At 35.4% G+C, this 19,508-nt stretch overlaps 1 protein-coding gene across 8 annotated transcripts in view; it reads right to left on the reverse strand.

Annotated features, from left to right (window-relative positions):
• The window catches only part of Zbbx (zinc finger B-box domain containing), a 107,822-nt gene that overhangs the window by 21,055 nt on the left and 67,259 nt on the right, over nucleotides 1-19,508 (reverse strand). For all 8 annotated transcript variants that reach the window (XM_052731027.1, XM_052731033.1, XM_052731032.1 and 5 more), the window contains exons 11-16: nucleotides 14,382-14,491; nucleotides 13,935-14,035; nucleotides 12,732-12,811; nucleotides 10,581-10,720; nucleotides 6,571-6,875; nucleotides 900-1,053 (exon numbers count right to left, since the gene is read on the reverse strand). In XM_052731027.1, coding sequence (XP_052586987.1) covers nucleotides 900-1,053; nucleotides 6,571-6,875; nucleotides 10,581-10,720; nucleotides 12,732-12,811; nucleotides 13,935-14,035; nucleotides 14,382-14,491 — 890 coding nt within the window. The remainder of the gene's footprint in view (nucleotides 1-899; nucleotides 1,054-6,570; nucleotides 6,876-10,580; nucleotides 10,721-12,731; nucleotides 12,812-13,934; nucleotides 14,036-14,381; nucleotides 14,492-19,508) is intronic.

Genomic DNA, 19,508 nt, shown 5'->3' on the forward strand with positions numbered 1-19,508 from the left:
CATATTAACAGCCCTAACAAGAAAGGACTGGTTTCCTTTATAAACACAGTATTTTAACAGTGATTTTCCAACTACATCCTCTAGAGTTTTAAAAGTTTGGCACATGCATAAAAGAAAAGATAAACATATAGTGACTCACATATTCTAGTCTTATTTTTTATACTTTATTTTAAAAAACATACATTCTTGCACATGATAAAACTTGAGACCCTGTGCTAACTGAGATATGCTGGTCCATTTATATGAATGAGTTCATCAGAATAAGAAAAATAATACAAGGAGAAAGAAGAATGGTATTAGCTAGGGGTTAATGAGAGGATAATGAATTATGTTTAATGAAAATAGAGTTTTGATCTAACAATATAACATGTATTCTAGAGATAAATGGCACAAAATGTTATATATTATTATTAAAGTAAATAGTACCACTGAGTTGTACACTAAACAGTCAAAAAGTAAATTTAAGTTATTTGTGTTTTAGAACAAAAAAAGACAATACAAAAATTTTAGAAAGAAACTGAAATTACAGATAAGTCTTAGAAATTCAGGAGATCTTGATATTTTTATGATTTGTTTTCAAGACAAAATTTAAAGTACCATCATACAATGCTTAACTGATGAAGTGATTCAGAGACTTACTACTTTGTGCATTAAAATTAACAATGCTTTAAAATTCTTAACATGATCTTCCTTCAATATTATTATTGTCTTTTCTTTACTTCCCGATGTTCTCAAATATGGCAGCTCACACAACTTTAATACTTTCAGATAGCCAAAGGGAAAGTTTTAGTCACTGAACAGAATTTCCCAGTATTTTAAAAATGGCGGCAGTTTTTACAATTGAGTTAGGATTTGACTAGGGTGGCCCAAAAGTCATCTGATTCCTGATGGTAATTTACCTGTGAATGTTATGCTGGAACATGAGTGGCTGCATCCTATGTTTGGTGAAGGGTGGGAGTCGAATCTTTCATTTGTACCAGGAGCGAAGAACTTCTCAAGCCCTTGATATCGCTCATTTATAGGTTTTTTTCTGAGGGCTATTTCTTGCAACAGCTAGAGAACAACATTTAACAGACTATTTACTTTCTAGCTCATTAAAACAAAGTCATGCATTCATTCACTGAGCAACTTATATGACCTTGACACCAGCTCTGTTGTGATAACTTTTACACTGTAACAGAGAAACAAAATAATACAGTGTTTAGATTGAATTGGATCCATGAAATGTAAAGCGATAATTATAAGCTGAAAGTTGTCATTAATCCAAGAAGGTTGAAAGTTTACAAAACAAAACAATTTTTCTCTGTCCTCATTCTTTTATTTTCTTCCCTTAGTACAATGGTTTTCGGCCTCCCTAATGTTGTGACCCTTTAATACAGTTCCTCTTGCTCTGGTGACTCCCAACCATAAAATGAATCTTTGTTGGTACTTCATAACTGTAAATTTGCTACTGCTATGAATCATAAAATAAGTATCTGGCCGGGCGGTGGTGGCGCACGCCTTTAATCCCAGCACTTGGGAGGCAGAGCCAGGCGGATCTCTGTGAGTTCAAGGCCAGCCTGGGCTACCAAGTGAGTTTCAGGAAAGACAAAAAGCTACACAGAGAAACCCTGTCTCGAAAAACAAACAAAAAAAAATAAGAATCTGATATGCTATCCTGTGAAAAGATCATTTGACACCCCAGGGGTCTCAACATACAGGTTGAGAACCACTGCCTTAGTACACTTTCATATAAACTGTGCTGGAATGAGGAAACTCTTACATAGTCCTCTGAACTAGTGTCTCTGTTTACAAAAATAGTTTTGAAAATGAAGTAAAATTCCAATGATAATAAATCTGACGTGATGTTGAACATAGAAGAAATCCAAGTTACTAATATACACATCCTAAAACATGCAAAACTGAGGCAAGAGGAAGAGAAGTAACTTGTGATGATGATGTAGCTATAACCTAGCAAATCTAGACTTTGCGTCCTTTGGATTCCATGCCTAGACTTACTCTACCACCTGGTAACTCATTGTTTATCACCTTGTTTTAAAACAGTTCATGTCTGTGAATATAATACAAAAACAAAACATGAGCTAGACATGCTGGCTTATACTTGTATTCCCAGAACCTAGAGAAGAATGGACCAAGAAGATTTCTATGAGTTCAAGAACAGTCTGGGTTATATAGTATCTTAGTTAGATTTTCTATTGCTGCAGCAAAATACCATGACCAAAAACAACTTGGAGAGGAAAGGGTTTATTCAGCTTACACTTCTAAGTCAAGGTTCACCATCAAAGAAGTCAGGGCAGGAACTAAAGCAGGGCAGGAACCTGGAGAAGGATCTGATGCAGAAGCCATGAAAGGTACTGCTTACTTGCTTGCTCCCCATAGCTTGCTCAGCCTGCCCTCTTATAGGACCTCCAGCCTAGGCATAGCCCCACTCACAATGGTTAGGCCCTCCAACATCAATCACTAATTAAGAAACACCCTACAGCGAGGTCTTATGGAGATATTTTCTCAATTGAGGTTCTCTCCTTTCAGATAACTCTAGCTTGTGTCAAATTGACATAAGACCAGCTAGCACACATAGCCAGACCATTTCTTTAAAAAAATATGAATCCCAAGAGGAAACAAGCAATTCATAAGTAAGACTTCTAGACAGATCTAAGATGCATGAGAGTGATTAACAGTATTTAACAATTCCTGGTTCAATGTTAATTAATACTTAAAAATACTTTGTTCCAAAAGAATAACTACCACACAGTGATTCTTATAGCTCCAAAAATAATTTACAGATCACATTTCAATCTCCTAAAATAAGTCTGGCAACCAGTAATGTATGTCATTGAAAAATCCTAGTCTACTCTCTAGGACATTGTTTGTGACTCTCCCAGATATTGGTCATCACTAATGATGTTCATACATGAATTATGCTACCATCAATCTAAAAACTGTTTTTAAATTCTGAGTTTAGAGTTCAGAAATTTATAATGGTGATATTTTGTTTTATGATTTTTTTCTCAAATTCACAGAGTTTACTTCTGATAGTTTCAGAAGCAGAACAACCAAGGACCTCCAACTAGTCCATTTTCATCCCAATACAGCCCCCCAAACCTAGTGAATAATTCAATAAGAAATTCTTCTTTATGAAGACTGAATTCAGAAATGAATAACCTTACATTCAATTTGGCTATCAGGAAAAATCACAGCCAAACTTGATGCTGCTTCTTGAACTTTAATTGTATTCTTGAACAGAGTAGACTTCTAAATGATTGCTGGTAAGGGAATTGTTTCCACTTTGCCAAAGGAGAACTTAAAATCAGTTTGGGTATTTGCATTAGGGATGAAGAGAGAGTGAATTCAGCCTTCTCAATGTCTGAAAGCAAGAATTCATTGTTCAACTGTGAAGCACCAACTCTTCTGATGTCCACTCTCAAACACTCTCATTATTGAACAGACTCCTGGAGGTAACTTTCTGTTACTCAAGTCCTTTGTACTAATAATCCAACTCACCCCAGAGACTAGCCTAGTCAGATCCTGTGAATGAAGGTGCTCACCCAATGTCCTGGCCTCTCAGGTTGAGGCTATGACTAGCAGAAGACACTTTCTGTGAAGCAAATGACACTGTTCTATTCCATAGTGATTACACTGAAGTTCATTACATGTTGTTTACCTTACTGACAAACTCCTAGGGATAAAGGTTATTTCTTTCGCCTTGGAAATATGAGATCAAAAATATAGGGCTCCACAAATGAGTACTTTATTGTTCATGACATTGGCTTATACTATGCCCTAGAAGATTGTGGATAGTTTCTGTCTACTTAAAAATAGGTAAGAGATGATTAGTCTATACTGTGACCAAATCAAAATAGTTGGGGTAGCAGATTCTTTGAAATAACCAGATGACTAACACTAAAAAACTCTGAGATCCTCTGTACATCTGTTGAGCAAAATTTTATAAAATATGCTGAGCACCTAGGCATAAAGCAATTTTGCTTAGTGATGATAAGTGTTACCACTTTAAGAAAAGCACACATTCTTAAGAGTAGTAATAAGAGGAATCCAAAAATATAATTAGTAACATTTAAAGGTTTTATTTAAAATTTTTGAATGGTTTAAAATTGGATATATGTACTATCTAACTTGGTCACACAAGTTAATATCAGTAATTTAGTTAAAAACATTGTAGACCAGGAAAAAAACTTCATGTTGTATTTTGAGTTATGTTTATGCTAACAAATATAGTTACATTTCATCTTAACTACTATATTATTTTCATTATGAGAGTTACCACAAACTATATATTTTTTTCAAAATGCTTTTTATTAGGGTAATGGAAAATGCACTTTATTAATCATTCAATGAAAATATTTTAGATTTCTCTTATTATATCTATTGAGTATCTGTATTCTTCAAAGCCATTTGATTGGCTTTTCATAAATAAGTTAATGGAATCAGTTCACCATTATTTTCTGATTTCTGAGTTTATACTCTGAAAAACAGGGTTTTTCAAATTTCTCCATCAAAGGTACACTGGTCTTAGGAAGTAATTAAGGAATTTTATCCCTTTTTGTTTGCACAAGAAATTGAGTGATTAGATTAGAATATAAATTACTTGATGATTTATTGACATTGACCTGCAATCTTGCATGTTTTTATCATGAAGGAAAACTTTTTACAGAAAAAAACAAATGCATTTACAATTAGTTCAAATGCTTTCATTGTGTCTTCATTCATTATTTTGTTTCCATAATAGAATATCACATGTAAGGCAATTTGTAAAGAAAGTGAATTTATTTTGATTTTGAACATTGGAAAGTCTAAGATCTAGGGTCCATGTCTGTTAATAGCCTTCTTGATCTACCATCCCATGGAGGAATGTGGAAGGAAAGAATAAGAGAAGGCCAAATTTACTAATGTAAGAAGCCCTGTCAAATAGCAAAACTACTTCCATAACAACAGCCACCAGATATTCCTAAGGAAAAGCACACACGATGTGATCAGTGCTTGTTGTACATTCTACCTCTTGACTTTAATACTTCTTGCACTGGGGATTAAGTTTCCAACATAGGAACTTGGGAAGAAACAAGTAAACCATGGCAAATGACATGTGTCTCTTTAGATTATTAAATTCATTCACACTAAATTTTCATAAGCCATATTTATAGAAAATCTATGCCACTTTTAAAAGTTTTGAATTATTTGAATAATACATCAGTGTAATTGCAGTTTAAAATTATATCATCTCTCACCCTCAATTTTCTACATATATTTTTGTACTTTTTCTTCCAGCCTCTACCCAGAATTGAATCTTATTAATCTTTTTACTTTAATAATAGTTTCTAGTGTTGTTGTAACATCTCTTTCTGATCATCACTGTTCCTTTTTAAATATATTGAATTTGGCTTACTATTGAATTTTCTTTACTTTTCAGTCATGTCCATGATTCATTGATTTTTGATTTCTTATTTTCATTCATAGATTATGTATGTTCTTTTACTCACAGAGGCTTTGTACCCTAATAAACATCTCTTTGAGTTTAAAAGTATTTAGACTGAAAATGTGTTTAATACACCTGAACCTTCAAAATTATACTTTATCTGGTTGTCAACAGCAACTGGAATACACTGCAGATCTCATTAAGTATTGCAAGACAACAAAAACTGAACTTCACAATTTTTGAAAATACCTTCTGTATACATTTTCTAATAATTAGTTTTTCAACTTTATATATGAAATCCTTTCTGAGAAGAAAAAGGAGTCTGGGAAACAGAGGCAAAGAGAGAAAGAAATCAGAGGAGTCTAAGATTTCAGCCATCTGTGAACCTTTTGTGGTCTTGTGGATGCTGTCAGAAGGCAGCAGACATTTTGCTCTGAAAATTGTTTTTTTTTTTTTTTTTAATTTACAAATGCAGATTGCCACCATCCACATCAGCACCCTGAGCCATTTTCCTCTGAGCTTCCTGAAGGATAGATCAGGTCAGATTCTCCCCATTGAACTAGCATTCCCTAAGTGCAGGATTCCTCCCCTATATGAATAGATGTGCCAAACCATCTTCACAGTGACCTGTGGAAATTGGGAAGATGAATTCTTGCTTTTTCTCTTTGTTGAAATCCACACCATAGCAACTACTTTCTCCACTAGTGCGGTAAGAAGGCAAGTTCATTTGAAGTGAGTCCTTATGTGGAAATGGATTGATGCTTCTATGTTTGTGTTTATACATATATAGCATATATATATGTACTTATACATATATATTATAGAATGCATTACATTCTATTCTTCATAAGTGAATTTTATTTGAAAAATACCATTATTCTTGATATATGTATGTGGTGGTTCTTTAGCACAATTTGTCACAGAAAAATGCTTGTTAAAATGACATTCATCTTATAAGATTTAGTCCTATATAAGTCCCTAGTCTCTATTTCCATATGAGTCATGCTTTAGTTATAATGGAATAAAACAGCACATTTTAACTTCAGTAGAAAATAACATTTTAGTCTGTACTACATTAAAACATCATTTTCTCAAGAACATTTTTATAAACTGACAATATAATAAATGTTGTAGTTATTTACCGGTGGTGACTTTGTAGTTTTTGAATCTTCCAAGTTTGGCCTCTCTTTCAGATTGCTGTATTCCAAGGATGTGCTAGTGTCTTGAGATGAATTCTCCTCAATGAATGATGTATCTAAATCTACAGTTGTCAAGGAACCCTTGCTCCAAAATGACGTACAGGAATCACCAGAATTTTGGTGGTTTCCTGGGTCTATATTTTTTTCTGCTACATTTTGTTCAAAAGAACTGGTTTCTTCTATTTTTTTGAACTCATGAGAATAAATACCAGACTCCACAGTATTGCCAAAATTTGTATTTGAAGATCCTGTTGTTGAAAACACATATTTAACAAGATATTAGTACATTATAAATAAATTGATGAAATTGTTCACAAACCAAAAGTCCAGTGCTTAAGTTTTTAACCTATAAATCTTATTTTATCAAAATGTATTTACATTTTTCCATATTTTATCTGTTTGGTCCGAATTATGTGAGAACGTAGAGAAGGAAGTCAACTAGATTTAAAACAGCAGCAGTGAAGGGTAGAGAGAAAGTGTGGCAGAGACATTTGCTGTACTAAGGCACAAAATGAGCAAGACAGTGTTAGTCATCACCTCGCTATGTCTGTCCCAAGTATCCTCATTCAGATCACTGGTTTTCACTGGGATGAAGACCGGAATTATCACCACTCTGCTTTAAGACAGTCAGAGTATAGCTCAGCCTCCACCAATTAGACACTGAGGTGAAACTCCGAGAACAATATTTGTTATTCCCTCCCAAAAAACGTGTATGTGACTAATGTGAAGTCCACGTGGCAAAGCACTGGGCAAAATATTCTGAGGATTCAAAATACTGGAAGACTTTTTCTACCAAGTTCCTTTCACTAGAAGGCATTTCAACCATTATTTATATTGGATAGCGCTGAAACTGTCCAACTATTATTTTCTTTCCAAAACACCTCTATTGCTTGATAGATTATGTAAAATACTGGAGACTTTGACTAAGACTTCTCTAGTGTATATTCTAGTTCATGGCCCCAAAGTGTTGCCTGCTCTTACCAAATATTTATATAACTTGGCAATTCCATATAGTATTTGGAAATTCCCCTTCAAACTGCTATAATTAATAAAATCATTAATATTATGAGAAGCAAAATAAATTTATTGATCGGATATTTGATTCTAAAAGAAAGTTAGCATTTTGGAGCCCTCTGCCTATGATGGGACACCTCGTGCAGCCTTGAGACAGGGAAAAGGGCTTGCAATTGCCTCTACTGGATATGCCTCCCCATGGGAGGCCTTGCCTTCTTGTGGGGGAGAGTGGGGGGTGGGTCAGGAGGGGGAGTCTAGGGGGCGTGTGAAGAGGGAAGAGGGGGATCTTTGATGGTTGTGTAAAATGAATGAAAAAAATTTCTTAATAAAAAGAAAGAAAATATTATAACCCCCCAAATAAAAATAATATTAAAAAAGAAAAAATGAAGAAAACAAAAGAAAAGAAAGGAAGGCTATAATAATAGTGAAAGATCAATAATAATGCTATGCTTGTCTCTTAGAAGGATCCAGGGGGCTGGAGAGATGGCTCAGAGGTTAAGAGCACTGGCTGCTCTTCCAAAGGTTCTGAGTTCAATTCCCAGCAACCACATGGTGGCTCACAACCATCTGTAATGAGATCTGGTGCCCTCTTCTGGCCTGCAGGGATGCGTGCAGGCAGAACACTGTATACATAATAAATAAATAAATCTTTACAAAAAAAATTTAAAAAAAGAAGGATCCAAATACAAAAATATCTGATTTGTTAGAATAAAAGATAGCATTGTGCCTTGAAAAAAATACAGATAATTTGAATAATGTATTACAAGACTGAAAAATACAACTGCTGAGAATATTTTCACCATACTCTGTAATAAATATTGTTGGGAGTACAATAACAGAAGTCAGGCAATGAGAGAAAACATTTGGGAAACCATGCCTGACAAAGAGTATTATCCAAAATATACAAAGATATCTTAAAATTCTATAATAGCAAAGCAAACAGCTATAATGGACAAAATGCGAACAAACATATCATTAAAAATGACAGAGAGGATATATTAGAGTGTGCTCCTAGTCTATACAATGATCTGGTTTAAAATCCCAGCATCAAACACAGACACAGACACACAGACACACACACACACACACACACACACACACACACACACACACACGTGCACACACATACAAACAAAGCCATAGACAGAGAGTAAATAAATATATCAAAAATATTAAATATATGATTTCACTAGGGAGCTGGAAATTGAAACAATATAACAATATCAAGGGATAATGACTACTAGTACAAAAAGAATTTTCTTTCCCTGTGGAAATGCAAAATGTCTCGTTACTTTGGTAGAAATGTTTTGGTTTAAACAGGAACTGCTATCCACAGGTCCATCATTTGGACACTTTTTCTCCAGATTGTTGGGAAGGTTATAAAACTTGTGAAAGGCAGAGCTTCGTGAGAAGAAGTACCTCACTAGGGGTGGGATTCAAGGTTTTAGAGTCTGGCCTCACTTTTTGTTTTTCATCTCTGCTCTCTGTATATAGATGAAATGTGAGGATTCTGCTTCCCTGACCACTGCGGATGCTGCTGCCATGCCTTCCTTGACACAATGGACTGTATACTTTCTGTAATTGTAATCTGAAATAAACCCTGAATGCCCAACCATCTTTGAGTCAAGGTATTTTATTACAGTAACAGAAAGTTAACTCATACATGAGTTCTAGTAAAAAAAAAAAGCTATATTCATAATTGCCAATCCTTGGAAACCAAGAATATTCTTCCATCATTAACTGGAAAACTGAATAAACTGAAGTTCATTCGTACTGGGGAATATTATTTAACACTAAAATAAAAGTGAACCTTTTGGTGTGGAGTGTTGATCATGGGGAATGGTGTGTATGTGCAATTAAAAGGAAATACTGGAGGGCTGTGTAATTTCTGCTCAACTTTGATGTAAACAAAAAGCATCTCTAAGCAATAAACATGTTTAAATGTCTTTGAAGTAATACACAGCTACTTATGTTCACAATTTTCTCCAACACAACTGAAAAGTGGCTCTGTATTAGTAACCATAACAACCATTTGTGCATTCAAAGGGCTAAGTTGCAATGTGTATATGTAGTTCATATGGGCCAAGCCAGTTGGAAAATGTTGGGACAGGTAGGATTGGCATGAAGTCACCAGTCTTCTTCCCCTTCTGCTAGCCAGTCAGGTTATTATCAGACTTAAATCAGTTATTTTAAATAATGCCCTTGGGTATCACTCAAATTCTTCAGAGATATACTTTCTGCTTTCCTGAAAAATCTTAGATTTATAAAATACAATATTTGAAAAGAAGCTTAAAAATCATTTAGTAACTAAATTGCACATTAGTAAAAGAAAGTCAGAAAAAGATGATGACATTTCAAGGTGACACAGATTGAGGGGCAGATATGAAAATTGAATCTGATGACCAGGTCAGGACACTTCAGTGTGTATCTGTAGATAGAGATCTTCAATCATAGGCCAGGAAAGCCCAAAATTTTCTATACAGCATTCAGATCTACAAAGTTCAAAAGAACTATAAGGAATGATATCACAGAAATAAAAACTGAGTGATTTGTTGGGCATAGGACTTATGTCATATGAACTTCACATGATATGTGATTATGGCGAGCTATTTAATTGTATGTAAAGGCAATGAAACACTGATCAGACTTTCATCACAAAGACTTGGCTTATGTAAACTTTAAAATGCTAATTTAGCCCATAATAAATTGTATAGAGCCCCACATTTGCTTATAAATACAACACTGTTACCTACTGGTTAAAAAGATTATTTGCAAGAGAATGATAGGTTCTCAACCAATTTTCTTCCAACTATCAATTTTTCTGGTTTTATAATGAACAGAACAATAAGCAAAATGTTCCTGAACCACTATATCCATTGGTCTTATTAAACTACCAACATTCATTATTAAGATATATTAAGTAAAATGTAGAACATCACCTTTGAAATCATCCTTATGGTATGCAGAATTCGTTCTCAAACAAAAACTTAAGAGGTCTTTTGTTACCTTGTTGAAAACAAGGTGCTGATGGATGTCATTTTCACGTGGAAAGCAATTCCGATAATCAGGAATTGTAGAACTTCATGTTTAGGGACAAGCACAAAGAACGAGTTGAAAGGAATAGTCTCTGAAAGTTCTGGTTTATTAATTACATAAGATTATAATTTAAAGCCCAGCGGTGGTGGCACACACCTTTAGTCCCAGCACTTGGGAGGCAGAGCCAGGAGGATCTCTGTGAGTTTGAGGCCAGCCTGGTCTACAGAGCGAGATCCAGGACAGGCACTAAAACAACACAGAGAAACCCTGTCTCAAAAAAAAAACCCAATAAAAAATATTATAGTATTGGTTTTAAATTTAAACAGTCTACACAATATAAGCTAAATTGTATTATGTATAAAATATATGACATAATTAACTGCAACTATATTGCAAAATTTTAATAGAAATTTCCTACTTAACATTATGTTGATATGTTTGATTTCTGACATCTTTTAAGAACATTGAAATTTGGTAGAGTTATAATCTCAGTATGTCATGAACATACCTGTGCCCTCTTCAGTGGTGAAAGTTAAAAGCAGTATGTAGTACTATATTACAGTTGCCAACAATGGGTATTATCTACATACACAGCTGTACTGTCACATTCACTACAGACTAAGCAATACCTGATTTTTATATAAATTCTATATCATAAAACTCACAGATTACTGTTAACCAAAATATCATCTTAGGTCACTCGTGATTAAAACAAAAGAGAGAGAGAGTATAGTTCTATGGGTACCTTCAAGTCAATGCTGTGAGAGTAATGTCAAACCGTAATGGGTAGTTTTCTTCACCAATCCTAACACTTTACCCAGGGGTCAAAGGAGACATAGGATAATGTATATTAAAGAACAAAAACAGGGGGCAGTAAGATGATTCAGTGGGTGAGAAGACTTGTTACAGTCTTAGGACCTGAGTTCCATCTCCAGAACATATATGGTAGAAGGAGAGAACCCAGACCTACAAGTTGTCCTCTGAGATCCAGATGCCAGTATATGCCAACAAACACAAACACAGCACACAGAAACTTAGATGCATAGGACAATTACCAACTTAATCACTAGGTCTTTTTACGTAGCAAGCAGGAGTATCTTTCATTTCCTTAAGGAAACACAGTAGGAGATATTAGCCTCTCAAGGACTGATCAGAAAGCTGTCTCCTATCAAAACCTCCCTACCAACTGCACCTTTGTTGTTCAGTATTTGAGTGCCTGTGTTCAGACAAAGAGCTGCCTGGAGTTCCAGGGTGTCACTTAGACTCAGAGCTGCTATAACACACTGGGAAGGGCAGAAGCTGATCTGAACGAAGCACCAGTTAAGGAGGTGCTCAACAGAAGGTCCATCCCACTGCGGAGTCACATCGAGCATTTGCTACTCAACCCCAGAAATTCAAAAGTTCACAGAAAGCGGGTAATATTTAACTTTACTAACATAAAAAATAGATTTTATTATTCATCTGGAAATGACAAAATAGCACAAAGCAGTTACAAAGTGAACTACTGTGCTTCTTTTCCCAATCACATATTAGGCTTTGCAATGAGAGCAGTATTAGACTGGGGGGGGGGGGGGGGGGCGGGGTCTCCTGAACCTGATCATTTATATAACTTCTTATTTTAGAGTTCAGAAGAAAGTACAATCAAATAGGATCTTTAGAGAAAAGAAGGTTGATATAAACTATATGTGACTTGGAAAACTACTTCAAATGATGACAATCACTAAATTCATAAGAATATATAAAGTAATACAAATATAGACAAAACTGCAATTTAATTTTATAAATACGTAAAAAATAATGTGTAGAAATTCCTGCATGACTTAAGTAAATTTAACATTAAAAAGCATTTAAGCACCATGAATTTCCCAGCGAGAGAGATGGATGATATTTCCGTGGCTGTATTTTAGTTGTTGTTATCACTTTTTGTTATACTATAGATCAGATCAACCCTATGGCCTCATGCATGCTAAGCAAACATCCTACCACTCTACTATGACCCTGCACTTTGTGATTGGTGTTTACAGAGTAACCAAAGTGAATGAGAAAAATCTTACCTTAACTGACTCTCGGCATCAGCTAATTCAACTCTGTAAGGCACAGCATTCTCTGGTTCTTCACATTCTGCTTCATGAGTCTTATTAAATACATGTTACATAATATTAGTATCCTCAATAAGTTCACTAGTCAGTTAATTGTGGGTGATATTTATAATATCTTCCTGCAGATGACTTTGTAGTTTGTTATATCACACATGTTCCACACAAACCAAATTCAACTGTTCTTCCTTGAGGGTACTAAATGTTTTATTCAATTTTTACAATTGTCATTGTCTGGGGCCAATAATAGCAACTTATGTAACAACTGTCAATCCCAGTAGATTAGTGACTACCACTTTTCCAGCTTCCTTACTGTCATTTCTCCAGCTTATTCAAAGAATCAAAATTGTAATGATTGTAATGAGTGGTGTGTGTGTGTGTGAAGGTGTATGTATGTATGTGTATTAGACTAATATCTCCCACTTATTTAGAGAATAAACAAAGCATTAATAGAAGAAAGAAAAGCTGCAGCAGCTATCAATCCAGTGGCCATAGAAGAAAAAAGAGGTTGGCTCTACATTCTTATGGATTTCTGAAATAGCCATCCAAAGAGTCAGAATGTTTTGGGAAAAGTGGTAATTCAACTATTAGGTAACTAGGAAGTCAAAATGCAGGGACGGGATCACATCTGAGTCATTTGGATTGAACTCTGTTTGGCTGTCTCTGGTTCCATTGTAACTTCCAGCAATGTGGTGACATTATTATAAAAAAAAAAAAAAAAAAAAAAACTTTCTTAAATCATAAACACCATGTTTTCCTTTAAAGGGAAATAATATTAATGACATTCTAGAAACTACATTTATACCTAAGTATATTTAAATAAGATTCCATGTAATGAAACTCACCTTTTTGTAAAGCCTGAGAAAATTAAGAGCTAAAGAGACACCAAAACTGTACTCTATTAGCTAACACAGCAGAAGATTTTCTGACACCCCATGATGCATGCTTCCAAAAAAGTGGCAAAGTTTAGTTAGTATATACATCTGCTCTCTACAATAAAACTTATAGTTTTATATTTATCAACAACCTGGAATCCAAATATAAAATTCTTCTTAATCACTGATGAATTTTTAACAAAATCTTACTGATAATAATAATAAGAAGAAATCACTATTGCACATATTCTATGTTAAAGATTTTGAGTGACCATTATATACTTACACCATCCAGTTCTACTATCGTTAGAGATGGCGGAGGCCTCTCTATATTCACTTTTTCTACTGGCATAAAAAGAGGTGGATATTTTACTTTGATCTCCTCAACTAGGAAGTAAAATTAGAAAACAATATTAGCAAAGAACATGTCTGATAATTTGCTATCTAGAAATAATACTGTCAACAATAAAAGAACAGTCTTTCATGAATCAACACAAAGATGGAAACACTACCAATTCATTCAGTTCAGGCAAAACACACATTTTCTTGCATGTATCTTTTAAATGAAGCTAGTTAAGTTAAAGCAAGGTACTATAACAAATAAAGAGAGATGGATTTTCATACTCAAGATCAGAATGATACATGGACAAAAGCTAAAAACATCTGTTAATAACTGCTTATTTATACAATTTTAAAAATAAGTGTTAAAAGATCTAGTTGAAGCTCAACTGACCGTCACTATCAGCATCATTTTCTTCCGGGGAGCTCTGTTCCTCCATAGTAGCTTCACGGGGATGTGGGAATGTATTTGGTAGTATGTTCCTAAGTTGCTCCTGTGGAGTTCTGCAAACCAACAAAGATGCAATTAAAAGAGAAAAACATCAATGCAACTTCCCCAGACTAGATATTTACTTGTCAAGTGAGAATTCAAAATTAATGATGAAATTTTGAACATAGCATTAATTCACAGATTATTATGATTAACAAAATTCCAATTTAATGAAAGTTTTTAAATCAATTCCACATTACCCAAGGAGTTTTTCAATTGCATATTGTGTTTTGTTTAAGATGAAAACCAAAGTCACCATACAAGTCAATATTCATTGAGTCCAAAAAACATGCCATGATGTTGACAAAGCTAATTTGCAAGTGTATGTTTTATCTCACATGTGGCACTATGTTAATGAATTCTAAGGCATCCTGGGGGCACTTATCTAAACTTTCAGCACACCAGGAGAGTGGTAAATTGGGGTCCCATTATAAGAATGTGAGATGTAATGTCTGTGGCATCTATTACCTAATTAACATCTAGGATGGTTGCAGCCTACTTCAAAGGGAAACATGAAACTTGAGAATTCTCAGAGTTCAAGAGTGTGTATTTAATTCTAAAGAATGTTCAGAGATTTGTGAGGAAAAAGTTCATTTTTGAGTCAAATATAAATAGCTATACCACTCTCACAGATCATGCAAGCTCACACGTTTGCCATGTAAAAGATAAGCCTGGCTTACTGATACTGTTAATGTCAACACAAAGTTATAGTTTGCCCATTTTTGCTCTAACTACTTTTGGTCCATTCAATGCTATTAAGTATTTGATTAAATAATCTTTACTATGATGCTCATTTTTAAAGATGAAATTGAGTGGGGAAAGTGGAGAACTTAGTTGTTCTAAGTCACTTAGGCAGAGAACACAGCAAGAGCAGGAATCTGAGGACCTTGCCTTCTCAAGCACACATTCCTCGCCATGTTCTTATTTTGCAGTACCTAGTTTCCTACTTGTAAATATACCAGCTGTATTTTCTAATATATTGTACAAATTGCATAACTACAAAATATTTGTATTACTGAGCTTTACATTTAAAAAAAAACTTTTAGAGAATCCTCCTACCCAGAGTTTAACTAAGTGATTTATATTTGCAGATGATAGTATACATAAGCAACCTCAAAAATTCTACAGGGAACTCCTACATCTGATAAACATGTTTAGTGAAGTAGCTAGGAAACAAGATTAACTAAACGAATAAAATCAGTAGCCCTCTTATATACAAATGATAAATGGACTAAGAAAGAAATCAAGGAAACAACATCCTTCATATTAGCCACAAATAATTTAAATTGTATTGAGGAAACTTGATTTTTGACAAAGAAGCCAAAATTATACAATGGAAAAAAGAAAGCATCTTCAACAAATGGTGTTATAATAGCTAATAACTGGATGCCAGCCTATAGAAGAATACAAATAGATCTACATTTATCACTCTGCACAGAACTCAAGTCCAACTGGATCAAAGACCTCAACATAAATCTAGCTATACTGAACCTGATAGAAGACAAATTGGGAAATAGCCTTGAACACATTGGCACAGGAGACAACTTTCTGAATAGAACAATAGTAGCACAGACACTGTGTCCCCTTCCCAGGGAGAACTCCTGAGTGGACTGGAAGTGGGTGGGGATGGGAACATGAGGGATCAGGTTGGGGATGGACTAAGGGGGAGAGTGTCGAAAGAGATGCCTGGAAAATGAATGGGCATTTCAGTCAGGGAGAAACCTGATGAAAGGGAAACTCCCAGGAATCTACAAGGATTCCCAGCTAATATTCCTAGCAATGGTGTATATATAACCTGAACTAGCCATGTCCTGACTGGGACACAAACTCAGCTACATAACCTTAGATCTATAGTCTGTCTTGCCTATGGGATGTACTAGGATAAGGATGGCACAGAGATTATGGGAGTGCCCAACCAATGACTGGTCCAGCCTCAGGCCCATGGCCATAAGAGTGAACCTACCCCTGACAATGCCTAGGGTTCCAGTATCCAGAGGCTGGATAGACCAGAGACCTAGGGTAGAACCAAACATGGTTAGAAAAAAGTGTCAATGTAATGTCTCTAGGGTAGAACCAAACATTACTGGCAAAAAAGAAAAATGTCAATGTAATGATGCCTAATGACATTCTGCTATATTCATAGATTGGTTATTACCGCAGTTGTCATCAGAGAGGCTTCATCTAGTAACTTATGGAAACAGATGCAGAGACTTACAGCCAAACATTAGGCTCAGGGAATCCTGCTGAAGAAAGGATTGTACGAGCCAGAGGGGTCAAGGACATCATAAGAAACCTACAAAATCAACTAACCTGGGCCATAGGAGCTCACAGAGACTGAACCCACAACCATGGAGCCTTCATAGGACTTGATCTCAGAGTATCCTACTGAAGAGGGGGAGGAAGGATTATATGAGCCAGAGAGGCCAAGAAAATATCAAAAAAACAAAAAACAAAAAACAAAAAAACAACCCACAGACACAACTAACTGGGCTTATAGAAATTTGCAGAGTTTGAACCAACAACCAAGGAGCACATATAGAACTAACCTAGGCCCTCTGCATATATGTGATAGTTTAGTAGCTTGGTCTTCTTGTGGGACTCCTAACAGTGGGAACAAGGGTTGTCACTAATGCTTTGGCTGGCTCTTAGGAACCTATTCCTCATACTGGGTTGACTTGCCCAGCCTTAATACAAGGGGAGGTGCTTAGTCCTACTTCAACTTGATGATGCCACGCTTTGCTAATATCCATGGGAGGACTGCCCCTTTCTGAACAGAGAAGGAGTGGATTTGAGGGGTGGGGGAGGGAAGATGGGAGATGGGGAAGGGAATGGGAACAGAAGAGGGAGGGGAAACTGCAGTCAGGGCGTAAATTAAGTAAATATTTTTAATTAATAAAAAGAATATTAAATAAAAGATCAAAGGGAAACTGGCATTTCATCACCAGAAACTGTTTCATAACTTGATATTCCTTTATTGTGCTAATAACTCCCTCTCCATACACATAAGTACAAATAAACTGTTATCCAAGTACTTCGTGAAACAAACTAACTGTGTTTTCATCTTCATTTTTTAATTAAAGACTTACAGAATCCAGATAGCAAGGTTAAAGTGTCGGGGCACTACAGATTAGTTATTCTAAATTCAGTATTAATATATTTGAGAAAACTTATACCAACAAAATTTAAGTGCTTTGCCCATGAATAAGCAACTAGTTATCCGTACACTAAGTCTTGACTTCTGCTATTCCAACCCTGGCACCTCACACAGAACCATGTCACATAAATAAAGGTGAAAACATCTTTTATAACAGTAGTCACCTTTTCATCTTCTCTTCTATAAAATATAACAAATTTTTATTGAAATAGTTTTGTTCATGCCTGTGTGTATGACTGTGTGTTTTCTATAAACAAGTATATGCTTCCGTTTGCTCATGTGTGTTGGGATATGAGAAGGCCGGCCATTCATTGGTGTCATTTTTTAACTCTCCTCCATTTTGTTGTACATAGTCTCTCACTGGCCTTGACCTTTCCTCGTCTTGACCTTGCCCAGTAGAGGCTAGCCTGTATAGTCAATGAATTCCAAAGATCTGCTTGTCTCTGCCTCCATGGCACTAGGATTACTAATATTTTCGACTATGCACAGCATTTTTTTATGTGGGTTCTGCAGATTAAATTTAGGTTCTCATGTTTATAGCATAGACACTTCCCAGACTTATTTATCTATCCCTCATACTCAATATTATTAATATAAATCCATTTAAATAAAAAATAAATCTGTCCAAGTTCTTATAACTGAGTTCCTAGCCCTAGGAAAGTTCCCACTGCTATTATTGTATTTAGCTATTTTCTAAACACAGATCTCTTTTTGTCCATAGATTAATTCAGCCTTCATTCTTTATCAGAAAAGCTCCTTTGTACAGTGAGCAACAGTTAAAAAAAAGAGTTAAAAAAGACTCAGCAATGGCCGAAGTGTTCAGCCATAAGTGGGACATCTACCATATGCTCCCTCCTCCCAAGGCTAAGAGAACGATATGGAAGAGAAGACAGAATTTAGGGGAAACTGGGAAGAAACAATGTATTCTAAGGGTGACAGGGCCATTATATACATAAGTACAGGGTAGCTGTGTTTGCTTACATAAGACTTGTATAAGATCAAACTAGTAAACATGCCAGTTGGGAAAGAAGATGGCATGGGAGAGGGGCATAGGAGTCCTACCCTAGTTGATCAGCTATTGAAAGTTGATAGCTGCTAGGGGAGGATGAGCTGGTTCTCTTTAGGGATGTGGTCCCTGGCAGTCTGACCATGCTCCTGCAGATGCCCCACCACCCCAGCCAACGCACACACTCACTTAGGCACTACTTAAACAGAAAAGAAGAAAAATAACACCTTTCCTTGAAGAACTCACTTTTTAAATGCAAAAGAACTAGGAAATCATCAATGGAACAGCAAAGTGGAATCATGACTAGGCTTAGAAAGTTGTTGGAGACAGAATACCACTCACAAGAAACGTGTTTGAGAACGTGCCAAAGGTGAAATGGGCTACCTCACAAAACAGGATTATTTTTTCCCTGATGAAGCACAGGCCTTGTGTTCACTTCTCACCTGCATTCTAGAGAGTTTCTCCAGCATTTTGTCCTTCAAAATGTGAATCAAGGCCACCATCGTAGCACCCATGTCACTCAGGAGGCATCGGAACTGTGGAAACTCTGCACTTAGCATCAGACCTACTAAAGAATGTTTTCCCCAACCCTTAGAAAACTGGAAGGAACAGTGAAGTGTGGGCATCTCTACTGTGTAACAAATTGAGCTTATACCATGCCATGCCAGAGACTGTCTGGGCCTATATTTTGTTAAAATTCCAATGATGACAACATCTACTTGTCTATAATGTTGATTTCATATTGCAAGTTTGATTTTTTTAAACAAATTAAAGAACCATGTATTTGACCATAGGTCTTTGAATGAAATAAACTGATTAGAATTAATAAAAATATAAAATTAAAGATCAAATTTATTTTAAATTAATTTAA

This window comes from Peromyscus californicus, unplaced genomic scaffold, assembly GCF_007827085.1.
Source record: "Peromyscus californicus insignis strain IS unplaced genomic scaffold, ASM782708v3 Scaffold_9__1_contigs__length_137607984, whole genome shotgun sequence".
Lineage (NCBI taxonomy): Eukaryota > Metazoa > Chordata > Mammalia > Rodentia > Cricetidae > Peromyscus > Peromyscus californicus.